Source organism: Anomaloglossus baeobatrachus, chromosome 7, assembly GCF_048569485.1.
Source record: "Anomaloglossus baeobatrachus isolate aAnoBae1 chromosome 7, aAnoBae1.hap1, whole genome shotgun sequence".
In the NCBI taxonomy this organism is placed as follows: domain Eukaryota; kingdom Metazoa; phylum Chordata; class Amphibia; order Anura; family Aromobatidae; genus Anomaloglossus; species Anomaloglossus baeobatrachus.
In genome coordinates, this window is record NC_134359.1 from 50413970 (window position 1) to 50428909 (window position 14940).

At 41.6% G+C, this 14940-nt stretch overlaps 1 protein-coding gene across 2 annotated transcripts in view; it reads right to left on the reverse strand.

The window, feature by feature from the left end:
• Positions 1–383: 383 nt before the first annotated feature.
• GALNT3 (polypeptide N-acetylgalactosaminyltransferase 3) overlaps positions 384–14940 on the reverse strand; it is a 74417-nt gene continuing 59860 nt past the window's right edge. For both annotated transcript variants that reach the window (XM_075317282.1, XM_075317281.1), the window contains exons 9-11: positions 14226–14330; positions 8129–8281; positions 384–6881 (exon numbers count right to left, since the gene is read on the reverse strand). In XM_075317282.1, coding sequence (XP_075173397.1) covers positions 6759–6881; positions 8129–8281; positions 14226–14330 — 381 coding nt within the window. In that variant the 3' untranslated portion in view covers positions 384–6758. The remainder of the gene's footprint in view (positions 6882–8128; positions 8282–14225; positions 14331–14940) is intronic.

Genomic DNA, 14940 nt, shown 5'->3' on the forward strand with positions numbered 1-14940 from the left:
CTTCTTTATCCATTGATTTAAAGGGTCTATGTATGTCCCTCATTTTGGTCCGTAAAAAAAACAGCAACATGCATACCAAAATCACTGATGTGTGAAGGGGACCTTAGACAGATTCTTGAGCAATATTAGACAGAAAAAGGCCTTTTGTGCACATGGTTTTCCATCTTTGAGTTCAGAGTATGAAAAATGGGAGCAAAAAGAAATGTGTTCTGCATATATTTTTGCTCAATATATTCACTTGTACTGTTAATTTATGCAAAATTTGTTGAAAATACAACTTCCATTTAAGGAAGACCTTATTAATGTCTCGTACAGAACTCGGATGAGCTCCTTACTGGAACAACCACCACCTAAAGAGAGCAAGACAAACAAATCACAGCAGGTATCTGTTTATTTCAGTTTATTTCCACCATTCTTTGTTACACAATTGAAACAGAAAAAAAAAATCAGTTTATCCTAAAATGAATTTAAATTTTATGCTTATTTTTTCTATTTGTTTATTTTTGTTTTACCCTTTGGCCAATATGACCTTTAATATATCCTTCAAAAAATGTAAAAATATACATTTATAGTAAAATTCATACAAAACCTCTCCCCTTATTATTGCAGTTTAAAGTCCCCTACACATTAGTCAAGGCCACATTAAATAAAATGAATCACACATTTGTACAAACGGAACAGAAAGATCAGTCACTTGAAATAAGAAATAACATAGTCCCTTAAAATATATTATTTAGGTAAGCAATCATACAGATCAATAAAACAAACGGAAGCATAATAAATAAGGCAATTAAATGCAAACAGATTTCTTAGAATTCAACAAGAAATTATTGGAGCAGATTCTGGTGTTATGTCTATTGCAGGATGTAAGGGGCAGGGGCGTGAGACAGAAACTCTCTCTAGCGTGATTTGAGCCTATGTGCCTTTCCCCCCCCTCCAATTAGGCACTGCATAGGGCATAAGAGAACATTTCTGCCCTAGAGTGCTCCTTTACTGGGAACTAGTGATGAGTGAGCACTACCATGCTTGGGTATTCTGTACCCGTAACTAGTGATGAGCGGGCACTACCATGCTTGGGTATTCTGTACCCGTAACTAGTGATGAGCAGGCACTACCATGCTTGGGTATTCTGTACCCGTAACTAGTGATGAGCGGGCACTACCATGCTCGGTACTCATAACTAGTGATGAGTGAGCACTACAATGCACAGGTGCTTGGTACTCATAACCAGTGATGAATGAGCATTACCATGCTTGGGTACTCAGTACACGCATCTAGTGATGAGCGAGCACTACCATGCTCAGGTGCTCAGTACTCGTAACCAGTGATGAACGAGCACTACCATGCTCGGGTGCTCGGTACTCGTAACTAGTGATGAGTGGGCACTACCATGCTCAGGTGCTCTGTACTCGTAACTAGTGATGAGTGAGCACTACCATGCTCGGGTGCTCGGTACTCGTAAATAGCGATGAGTGAGCACTACCATGCTCGGGTGCTCGGTACTTGTTAAGAGCAATTGGATGATCGGATGAGTGCGACAAGACCATCAGAGTATAATGGACGTCAGTTGGGGACTCGAGCATTTTTCCAGGGAATCTTTCGTAAAAATGATGGAGTTCCCCATTGACTTCCATTACACTTGGATGCTCGACTTGCGCTTAACGAGTATCGAGCATGGCAGTTCTAAGTAAAGGTGATGGGGAGCCAAATAGCTTTGCCGGGCACTGGTACTGGTCCTGCAGCCACAAATTACTGATGAGGCCACTAGACCACGGTTTTGCATATCTTTATGCTCAATTCTACATGCATACTATAGATGCCATTACAGCAGCTACAAGGTCCATGGATCAGGAACCTTCCAAGGTATCCATATTTTCACAATTCCTCTACATTCATGGGTATCATGATCGATAGGACTCTTACCACTGCAAGCTAAGCAAAAAAACAGGCTAAAGTTCGTACCATACTGACCAAATGGGGACAGCAAAGAGGTAAGAAAGGGCTAAATCCAACTAAACACTTTGTTTTCCCAACTGGTAAATAAAGGTTAAGTCCCTCTTGAGCATATATTAGGTCATTGGTAGAGATTTAAAATGGTTTTCCACTTTCACGAATGTGGTCCCCATATGATGTAAAATACCTAAAACAGAGCCAGTAGGTACACACCTTCCCCCGTATCCAATGACTGCTCCCCGCTTCTGCTCCGGTCTCAGTGTTTTAGCTGTAGCGGTGACATCACATCAACAGCGCATGTGATGTCATCACCACTGTAGGCAATAACTGAGCTCAGTGGCAGCGTCATGGTAGACAGCACAAGATTCTGAGATCAATGATTGGCTGCAGCAGTGAGGAGTGCCGTCAACATGATGTCCCCAGTCTGCCAAAAAACTGAGACTGAAGCAGCGGTGGAGAACAGTCACTGGACTCAAGAAGGACAAGTACCTGCTTGGTTTTTCATTAGCGTATATGGTCCATTTTCTTGAAAGTGGGCAACCTCTTTACTATAAAGACTATTATACAAAAAGAGTACATAACAGGGGCTGCCAGCCATCTCCCCAATGTGCCTATAGAGCAATTAAGGTGAGGGGGGGGTGGACCTTGAGTGAAATCACAAAAAAAAAATCAAGAAAATCTTAGGTCAAAAAGTTAACGCACAACAAAAATGTAAAAGACACAAAATACAGCAAATCCACAAACAAACAAATCTTCCAGGATAATCTTAGTGGAAGGTGCTTAAATCTGAAAAAAATAAATGTCATTGCCAATTATTTTGAAACCTAGATTTAGAAGGTCTAATGGTAAGAAAAAACACGGACATTGATATTTCAGCTCTAACCTTTACCAGCAGCTTCAACGTGACCTTAAAATAATTCAATAACCCACAATTTAGAAATCCAGAAATCAAGTTAAGTCACCACATATTCATTAAAGAAATAGGATTATATTTTTTTGCCATTTCGTTTCTAAGAAAAATATTGGAAGAAACTTTTTACAGTATGTGATGCCTTAAAGGGGCTGCCTGGGCTAAGGATTTACTCACAAGTGCATAGTGGTTAATCCCAGCATCGGAAGTGAAAAAGTTACCTTGTCACAGGACCACTGAGGCCTGCGATTGCTTGCAGCGGTAAAAGTGACTTGAACATTGCGTCATTAAAAAACAACAACAACAACAACAACAACAACAACAACCATCCCACAGCATTCTGTTCACATCATTTGGCCATTGCAGATAATCACAGATCGTCCTGTAACAGGAATCACTTCCGATGCAATATGGTTAGGTTAAAATGTGTTGTTTTGTTTTTTTGCACAAATGCCTGTAATTGCCTCTGGAATGGTCCATAGACCGTGAACGGAGCATATGTACGGCAACTGTTTCATCCAAACAAAGCATTTCAGCTCCCCATTCTTAGGACCAGTGGGGACCCCCATGGATGAGTAGCTATTACCCATCCTGTGGATAAGTGATAATTTGCAAAGGCTAAAAATCAGAAATTTGATTGTCATGGTCTGAATATGGCCATGATTTCCTAGAGTCTATGGATCTCCTAACCTGAACTTATCAGCCACATAAGCATTAGTGGGTGCTCAGTACTCGTAACTAGTGATGAGCAGGCACTACCATGCTCAGGTGGTCGGTACTCGTAACTAGCAATGGGCGAGCACTACCATCTTCAGGGGCTCAGTACTCGTAACTAGCAATGGGCGAGCACTACCATGCTCAGGTGCTCAGTACTCGTAACTAGCAATGAGCGAGCACTACCATGCATGGAGGCTCAGTACTCGTAACTAGAGATGAGCGAGCACTACCATGTTCGGGTGCTTGGTACTCGTAACTAGTGATGAGCAGGCACTACCATGCTCAGGTGGTCGGTACTCGTAACTAGCAATGGGCGAGCACTACCATGCTCAGGTGCTCAGTACTCGTAACTAGCAATGGGCGAGCACTACCATGCTCAGGGGCTCAGTACTCGTAACTAGTGATGAGCGGGCACTACCATGCTCGGGTGCTCTGTACTCGTAACTAGTGATGAGCGGGCACTACCATGCTCAGGTGGTCGGTACTCGTAACTAGCAATGGGCGAGCACTACCATGCTCAGGTGCTCAGTACTCGTAACTAGCAATGGGCGAGCACTACCATACTCAGGGGCTCAGTACTCGTAACTAGAGATGAGCGAGCACTACCATGTTCGGGTGCTTGGTACTCGTAACTAGCAATGAGCGAGCACTACCATTCTCGGTGTTTCTAACAAGTGATGAGCAGACATTACCATGCTCGGGTGCTCAGGACTCAAAAGAGGAGTTGGATGCTCAGGTGGGCGCAACTCGAGTACCTGAGTATAATGACAGTCAATGGGGAGCTCAAGAATTTTCCTGGAAAATCTTTCAGAAAAATGCTTGAGTCACCCATTGACTTCCATTATGCTCGGTACTTGAGTAGAGCCCATCTGAGTGTCCGACCTACTCGTTATGAGTACAGAGCAGCCGAGCACGGTAGTGCTCGCTCATCACTAGTTACGAGAACCAGCCACCAGAGCATGGTAGTACTCGTTCGTCACTAATACCCGACACTGTTGAGTTTGGGTCAGGAGGAGACCTGCTGTTGGAATAAAAATCAAGTTCAGTTTGCGGTTCCATGAAACGCTTGGTGGGGACACTTCTTTTAACTTAACGGGCATCATCTTGGTTATTATTTGCTTGGTTCTAACTAATTATCACTAGGCAGCAAGATTTCCAAAGGAATCTGCCATAGTCATCTCAAAAGGGATCTTCTAGTGGCAATATGCTAGCCATTGTAAATGGTGACCATATAATACTTGGACAACCAAGTCTGGCAGAGTGGAAATCATTTTTAGTTAAAGGCTCACAGACTTGGGGACTTGCATATGAAACGTGTCTTATCGAGATATTTTTATTCTTTGATCTTATTTTTTTCTAATAAACAGCCCACTGTTAGCTGCACAGCATAGTAATATTAAAGGCTTTGTCCAGGATAAATAAAAAGTGGCATCTTTCTATCAAAAACAGCACCGTCCCCAACCATGGTTTGAGGGTGATTTTACAGGTCAGCTCCACTTCATAAAATTTTAATGGGGCTTAATTGCAATATGGCCCAAGAACCCCCCCAAAAAAAGCAGCCCTGTCTTACTAGTCTTGGACAATCGCTTTAATGCATTCTAATTTAGATGGAATCCCGGCACAGAACCTAACAATTTTTTATATTACGCTTAATAACTGGTCTGGTTGTTGGATAACACAGGAAAATAGCACGACCATCTACTTCGAAGCTAAGGTGTGAATGTCTGAGTAGGTAGCAAATTAAGAAAAAAGATAAGGTAATAAATGCAATAAAAAAAAAAACAATGTCAAACAGATTCTGCACGTTCCTGAGTCGGATCACCACAAATATTTAAACAGTCTAGTGTCAGTGCATTAGTGAAGCTGCTGCAATTAGTGGCAAGGGTACCATTATATATTGGGCAGAAGGAGTTTAGAATAAGGGTGGGATTCCCAGCCCCTAGTAACGCGCCCAAAAGAAGTGAAGGTGGAAAGTAAAAAAATACATGGACAATAACACAACAGACCCTACCTGTACGAACCAGAAATACAGTACCTTCATAAGATGAAACAATGGCAGTGTTTATAGCTTCATGATTGCTGGCGTCAGTATAAAAAGGATCACAATCAATTAAATTTAAGGCCATTATCAAAATATTATGTGTTTGTATATTATATCTATCTATCTATCTATATATATATATATAATGTATGATATAGAGATATATTATATATATATATATTCTAAAAAAAATAAAATAAGGGGAGCGCTTAATAAAACAAAATGGTACTTTAGTGTGCCCTTTATTGTGTATGTGTATATATATATATATATATATATATATATATATATATATATATATATATATATATATATATATATATATATATATATATATATTATATATATATATATATATATATATAATCTATCCATCTCTCATTCAAAGGAAAAGCCTGCCATTTAGTATTCACCTTGAAATCCCCATCCTGAAGACCCTTTCCTCGGAGTTCTGCGTTGAGCTGTTCCCTTCTGTAGCACCTCCTAGAAATGTATGCATATACAACTGGGCGTAACCATATCTCTTGCCAAAGGGGCGTGTCTCTGCACAGTCTGTGCAATCCCAGCTGAGGCTGTCAGACGGTGTACAGACACGTCCCCAGCTGTTAATACCTCGTTATAAGTTTCTAGGAAGAATAACGGAAAATGGAGAAGGCAGAGTTCTAAAAAATTCTGTATCAAAACGTTGTGGCGTCTGTACAATGTAGAAACCTTAAATACAAAGCCTTTACAATATTGAGGTAAGAAACACATATGAACATTATATAAAAGGTCCGGAATTTTTTTTTTTTTTTTTTTTGAGTGCGGTTTTCATTAAGGCAAGTTCCCCTCCCCCTTCTGCTGAAGTGCATGTGATGTTAATAGCCGGCGGTGCTTGGACTCTGAGTACGTCATCCAGTCTGTACTCTCTGGAGTCGTTGTAAACACTAAGAGACCCCACTTGACAAATTAACAACTACAGTATTATGTAAACAGAGGAAAATTAAAAAAAAAAGGATTTAAAAACATTCTTTGGCATGTGCAGTGGACACAACGTTCGGAGTGTTCTTTCTTCTGTAACAACAGCTCAGCGATGTCAGAAAACGTTACAGTGCATCTTTCTATCACAGTGTTAAAAAGAAAGTGTTATTAGTTTTCTTAAGTTCCTTGTCGGAATATCCATTGTTGAAAAGGGTCCGAGGGGTTACAAGGGACGAGACTTGGGTTGGGGCCATTTGCGGTAAGGCACATATTATACGCGACACTGAAGAGGAGCTGATCCTGGAGAGAGACGACAAAAGAATGGGAACCTTTATAAGCATCAGACTGGTGCTGACCTCCACTTAGAAAAGCCTTTAACTTTTTTTTTTTTTTCTACGCTCAACTACACAAAACTACAAATGTTCAACCATTGCTCATAACATGGAGCAAGTCAGCTCAGCCATATAGCTAGCTACAAAATGTGTAAAGTGCTATGGAATGATGGCGCTACAGGAGTAAAAGAAATACAATTCTTAGTTCGGCTCAGGACGTCTACATGGGACAGTGATCAGGCAAAACCTCCATGCTTAAAGGGGTTGTCCTGTTTAAATCAAAAAGTCTGTGCGCCACATCTGCCCGCACTGCAGCGCGTCGGCATCTGCCCGCACTGCAGTGTGAGCAGCCGCGGGGATGACGAGCGTTGTCGTCAGGAGGTTAGTAAAGTTCATTACCTGCTGTGATGAATTCTTGCACCCCTGCCATCAACGCTCGTTACTGACTTCCATGCCCACTGCGTTCTCTTGCGGGCGGCCCGAGACTGTGACTAGCGGTGATGTCACGGGCCGCTTGCGATACTTCGCTTGTAAACGCAGCAGTCATTGAACTCAGTGACGAGCGCTGATGTCAGGAGTGCAGTGGCTTCCATCACCGCAGGTAATGTACCTCGCTAACCTCCTGATGGCAGCGCTCGTCATGCCCTGCAGTGACCTAGGCTGACCTCATGATGTTAGCTCCGGTCACTGCACTGCTCTCCCAGCCAATGGGGAATGTTCTGTTCTTCATTGACTCGGACAGTGACTATGGATCATAATGGGACCCCCTTATTGGATTACGCCGGACACGGATTTGTTTTTTCTTTTCAATAACTTGGTGAAAGGAGAGAATGTTTTGGGGAGTGTTTCTTCAAATAAAAATGTGTTTGTCATTGATTATTTCTTTTATTACTGACTGGGTTAGTGGTGTCGGGTATTTCATAGATGCCGTGACATCACTAACCCCAGGGCTTGATGCCAGGTGACATTACTCATCTGGAATCAACCACTTATATTACCCCGTTTGCCACCGCACCAGGGCATTCGGGATGAGTGAGATAAAGTCTTGGGTCGGTCACATCTAATCGATGCGGCAATTCCATTCAGCTGCTGGCTGATATTTTTAGGCTGGGGTGGGCTTCCAATGTCTTGGGTCTCCCCAGCCTGAGAATACCAGCCAGCAGCGGTGAGGCTTCATCTTGGCTGGTATTCCTGTTAAGAATTTAGTAAACTTACCTTCTGAAGTTCCCACTTTTCCTCAGATGGAACAGTTGTGCTCCCGCCTTTGTAATTGCACCTACTAAGGAGAACCTGCCCCTTACCAGCTTTGAGACACAGCTCCTTTTGGATATTATGTCGGATCTCATGGCTTAGGGTATATTCAAAGTACTAAATGAGAAAAAAGTTGAAAAAGTTATATAAACAACTATTTACTTGTTATAATAATCAAAGCAAAATACATATTAAAAGGAGTTATGAAAGATTAGGGAAAAAAAAAAAGTGATTTTTTTTTTTATTCCCATATCACACCAGGGCACCACTGCAGTACCAGGAACAGCCTGTGGGGGAATGTGGCGCCGATTCTAGCACAATAAGTGTATTATTTGCCAACTTTGTCATCAATAGGAAAGATTAGGACAGAAGTCTAAAGAATTAGTTCTGGATTTTATAACGTCATGGTTTGGCAAACTAAAGTGTGCATTATGTGCTGTCAGGGAAGTGCGCGTTATGGTGGAAGCTTTGGATCGCAGACCTGGGCCAAATTCAATATTGGTCTATTGTCAAGAATTTGTATGCCCAATGCTTTACACACACATACTAATCTTTACTACTTCTCTTGAGGTAAGAGCACATAAGTGCTTTTCAGGCCTGAGCTCTCATTGTCAAGGCTTCATCCGGGACTTAATAGGCGCAGGAATAATAAGAAGAGTGTGAGCCTTGCAGGCCGGTCTCTGGGTCAATTATTGGTCTCCTAGGAAAAATCTCGGGGATCCATCTACGAGAGCCCTCTCTACGCACACCGAGACTGTACGGATTATTTCATGGTCAAGGTTACAGCTCTGGTCATGACGGTAAAGCAGAGACATCCATACAGATTGGAGAGAATTACCAACACACATTTCATTCTAATTAGTCACATCATTAATAGAAAATTCATGACTTAATTCCACAAGCAGGAAGGTCCCTGCCTATCACTTAGCTGGTATTAGAATTATTGTACGTGATGGTTTTAAGATGGAGCCTTCAAAGTTTTCCAATAGGTTTTTCAGGTGGTTTCTAGAACGCAGCACTACAGCAATGATTTTTTTAATTTAGAGTGGTGCTTTAAATGTCAGCCCCGCTACCCCTGTCTTATACTCACCGTGTGCCACCTTCATCTGTTCCCACCACTGCTCCAGTCGCTCTCCGGTGATTTGTGAACTGCCAGCAGCTCCAGTGTCTCATGGCACCAGAGGTCACAACTCAATACAAGTATATAAAAGCCTTGTTCATGCTCTCGTAGACTTGCATTGAGCTTGTGACGTAACTTTTGACTTCTGGACAGTCCAAAGTTGCAGACACAAGATAATGCAGCGGGACTGGAGCAAAACCAAAAAAGGATTAAAACACCGAAGGGTGGCTATAAGACATGGGGCAGGAGACTTAGGGCGGCTTTGCACGTTGCGACATCGCACGTGCGATGTCGGTGGGGTCAAAACTAAAGTGACGCACATCCGGCGTCACTTTCGACATCGTACTGTGTAAATGCTAGATGATACGATGAATGAGCGCAAAAGCGTCGTTATCGTATCATCGTTGCATTCACCGACATTTCCATAATGCCGATGCCGTGACAGGTACGATGTTGTTCCTCGTTCCTGCGGCAGCATACATCACTGTGTGTGAAGCCGCAGGAGCGATGAACTTTTCCTTACCTGCCGCCAGCGGCTATGCGGAAGGAAGGAGGTGGGCGGGATGTTTACATCCTGCTCATCTCCGCCCCTCCGCTGCTATTGGCCGCCTGCCGTGTGACCTCGCTATGATGCCGCATGACTCGCCCCCTTAGGAAGGAGGCGGGTCGCCGGCCAGAGCGACGGTCACAGGGCAGGTGAGTGCATGTGAAGCTGGCGTGGCGATAATTTTCGCTACGCCAGCTATCACATGATATCGTACCTGCGACGGGGGCGGGGACTATCGCGTGTGACATCGCAGCATCGGCTTGCGATGTCGCAACGTGCAAAGCCCGCCTAAGACCCAAAGCAACACTCCAGCACTGACTAAATATAATATAGTATAATATAATATAATATAATATAATATAATATAATATATATATATATATATATACATACACACATACACACACACACATACATACATTATATATATATATATATATATATATATATATATATATATATATATATATATATATTATATGCCCACTCGAAACGCACGTGGGGGTAATTGCAGTGGCACTTTAGCTTGTTTGTAGTCCTGCACCATGCACTTTTTTATCAATAGTGTATTGACTGTTTGTCTGTATTTAAATCTAATGAAATTTATAGACATTTTTTCTACTTTGGTAGTGATCTATATTGGCTCCATATTGTTATAGGGTAAAATCCTGTGGAGGAGTTTTTCACAGCTGTATCAGCAAATATATGAATCCATGTTCCCAGCTTTCACTAGAGGTCACTGGGAAACGTCTCATAGGCATACTGCATATGCCTGTGGACAGGCGGCTCTGCATACTGCAAGTGAGTGTGCACAGCTAAAGAAATGCTAAATCAGAAAATACACAAATAGATCTATTAATGTGTTGATGGTTTCAAGGCAAAAAGTCACCCACCCCCTATGGACACACCTTCTCATTCAAAGAGTTTTCTTTATTTTCATGACTCTGAAAATTGTAGATGGTCCCAACCCCATTTATAAGGCAACAAATCCCACTTATTAAACCTGACAGGGCACACCTGTGAAGTGAAAACCATTTCTGGTGACTACCTCTTGAAGCTCATCAAGAGAATGCCAAGAGTGTGCAAAGCAGTAATCAAAGCAAAATGTGGCTACTTTGAAGAACCTAGAATATAAGACATATTTTCAGTTGTTTCACACTTTTTTGTTAAGTATTTCATTCCACATGTGTTAATTCATAGTTTTGATGCCTTCAATGTGAATCTACAATTTTCAGTCATGAAAATAAAGAAAACTCTTTGAATGAGAAGGTGTGTCCAAACCTTTGGTCTGTACTGTATAATATTATATATATATATATATATATATATATATATATATATATATATATATATATATACACACACACACACACACACACACACACACAGTAGTTAACAAGTATGTACAAATGCGGAGTTCACAGTTTCCTTCGATGAACCTTCCCACCAACTTGTTTGTCATCGATCTCTGCTCCCCTCTTTGATTGACAGTTATGGCTTTCCAAGAGTCAGAAGAATGGAAACTAGTGGCTGGAAAGGTGAATTGAGCTGCTACCATGTCAAAAATGCACTGCGCTTCCTTGAGCTTGGTTTGAACAGTCACTTTGTGCTGAACGATTCCTTCTTCACTAGTAACTGCAAGTGGGTGTCAGCTGTGTAACACAGCCAGCACCTCAGGTCTATGTAAAGGCATCAATTCCTTAGCATTTATCATAAACCAGCACCTCACGTTCCATACAGGTGCTTCTCAATAAATTACAATATCATCAAAAAGTTAATTCAGTTATTCAATACAAAACACATTATTTAGAGCCATTACACACAGAGTGATCTATTTCAAGTATTTATTTCTGTTAATGTTGAGGATTATGGCTTACAGCCAATGAAAACCTAAGTCATTTATTTCAGAAAATTAGAATAAATTACTACAAATACCTGCAAAGGCTTCCTAAGTGTTTAAAATGGTCCCTTAGTCTGGTTCAGTAGGCTACACAATCATGGGGAAGACTGCTGACTTGACATATGTCCATAAGGCAGTCATTGACACACTCCACAAGGAGAGTAAGCCACAAAAGGTCATTGCTAAAGAAGCTGGCTGCTCACAGAGTGCTGTATCGAAGCATATTAATGGAGAGTAGAGTGGAAGGAAAAAGTGTGGTAGAAAAAGGTGCACAAGCAACTGGGATAACTGCAGTCTTAAAAAGATGGATAAGAAAAGGCCATTCAAAAATTTGGGGGAGATTCACAAGGAGTGGATGCTGCTGGAGTCAGTGCTTGAAGAGCCACCACACACAGATGTATCCAGGACATGGGCTACAACTGTCACATTGTCATACACTAATGATTAATAGACAACTCCAGAAACGCCTTACCTCAGCCAAGGAGAAAAAGAACTGGACTGTTGCTCAGTGGTCCAAGGTGTTGTTTTCAGATGAAAGTAAATTTTGCATTTCATTTGGAAATCGCGGTCCCAGAGTCTGGAGGAAGAGTGGAGAGGCCACAATCCAAGCTGCTGAGGTCTAGTGTGAAGTCTCCACAATCAGGGATGGTTTTGGCAGCCATGTCATCTGCTGGTGTAGCTCCACTGTGTTTTATCAAGACCAAAGTCAGCGTAGTCGTCTACCAGGACATTTTAGAGCACTTCATGCTTCCCTCTGCCGACAAGCTTTTTGGAGATGGAAACTACATTTTCCAGCAGGACGTGGAACCTGTCCACACTGCCAAAAGTACCAATACCTGGTTTACTAACCACAGTATCACAGTGCTTGATTGGCCAGCAAACTCTCCTGACCTAAACCTCATAGAGAATCTATGAGAGATACCAGACCCAACAATGCAGACGAGCTGAAGGCGGCTATCAAAGCAACCTGGGCTTCCATAACACCTCAGCAGTGCCACAGGCTGATCGCCTCCATGCCACGCCGCATTGATGCAGTAATTCATGCAAAAGGAGCCCTGACCAAGTATTGAGGCATTTACTGTACAACATTTTCAGTAGGCGCCAATATTTCTGAGTGTAAAATCATTTTTTCAGTTGGTCTTATATAATATTCTAATTTTCTGAGATAATGACTTTTGGGTTGTCATTGGCTATAAGACATAATCATCAACATTAACAGAAATAAACACTTGAACTAGATCCCTCTGTGTGTAATGACTCTATATGATATATAGGAATAGATCCTTCTGTGTGTAATGACTATATAATATATAGAAATATATCCCCCGTGTGTAATAACTCTGTATAATATGTAGGAATAGATCCCTCTATGTGTAATGACTCTATATAATATATTGAAATAGATCCCTCTGTATGTAATGAGTATATAATATATAGGAATAGATCCCTCTGTGTGTAATGACGCTATATAATATATGTGTTTACTTTTTGTATTGAATTACTGAAATAAATTAACTTTTTTATGATATTCTTATATATTGAGATGCACTTGTATGTCACATGTTGGCAAAGGGTTAACCTTGAATAACTGAGCGTGCACGCAGAACAGTGCACATGTGAATGTGTATGAGCGCTCTGTAGATCCTTAGTGTGCACTATTTAATCTGCGCTCAAGACCAGTGTAGCAGAGCAAAATTGGACCTGTGGCTCTGCATTATTATGATCATTACTTATGCTTTTTTTTCTGGGCTTTTACATTGAAATCCTAGTAAACGCACTAACCTATTATTATATTGTGCTAAATGATAAATTCCCCCTGTTTCATGTGTACTTAGCAGAAGACCAGCTGATTGCTTAAAGGTTTAGGAATGTGACAAGTGATACCTTGTTCTTTTAAACAATTTTTTTTTAAGTGATACCTTGTAATTTTCATTCCAAGGCCCATGCCGAGCAGCCACAGCTCATCCAGAAAACCGGGAGTGCGGCACCTTGGCAGCTATGTGGAGACATTATTAGAGACTACACTGGGCTATAAAATGAACAGCATAATAACTCTTGGGCCTTTATACCAGCCGTACCCTTATTTTTAAAGAATCACTAGACAAGTGACCTGTTTATTAGAGATACACACACACACACACACACACACACACACACACACAAAATCATCAACTGTTACCAATGGTATCTCTCGCTCTCTGGAGGACCAGTCCGGTGCAGCACTTAGCTCTACCTGTGGGGGCGCTGCAGGGAAACTGAACAATCACTGCCAGGTTTCCCATCAAATTACATCTGACTGCTGGACACTTTGATATTGGATCCTTCAAGCAACTCGTAATTGTACAAAGCAGAAAATCTATTTCAGCTGCCAATAAATATGAAGACCCTCCTTCTCAGAACTTCTGAAAATCCCAATAATTTTTATTACACGGATGACCTTAGAAATATTTGAATGGGACATAGAGAAAAGAATAGGAGGATATAGAAACGTTACCTGGTTACCCCCAAGTCCGTGACAGGTATAAAGGATAGGAGGTTTGCCCCCATGATTGTTATCTGCTCCAGCATCCAAACACCATTGTTTGCCGACATTTTGTATCTGTATAGAGAAAACAATTCCGGACAATTAGACAATGTAGTATCCTGCCTTGATGTATTTGGTTACATCCCTCTACAGGTCACGGGATTAACAGGGTAATCTGGAACTACCGTTCTCCTATCATCCCAAACTACAGCCCTAAGGGGAGTGAAAGTTCAGATTTATCTTTACGCAAAAGGAAGAATTTACCCCTTAGGCTACGTGCGCACACATGGCGACCACAAAGATGCATGTTTTTGGTCACAAACAAACGCTCCCTCGGCATGCATTTTCTGCAGCGTTTTATTGCGTTTTTTAACCGTGTTTTTTGCCCAGTGCATTTTTCAAGTCAAATCTATTGACTGGAAGGGCTCAAAAACGCTGGCAAAAACACAGAAAGAATTCACATGCTGCATCTTTCTGGTCATCAGCCCAGACGCAGCCAAAACAAAGCTGCAACGTGCAGACAGCAAAGCTGAAATCTCAGACTTTACTGGGGAAGGAAATGCATGCAGTTTTGGTAAGTGCGAAAGAGAACGAGAGAGCGAAAGAGAACGAGAGAGCGAAAGAGAACGAGAGAGCGAAAGAGAACGAGAGAGCGAAAGAGAACGAGAGAGCGAAAGAGAACGAG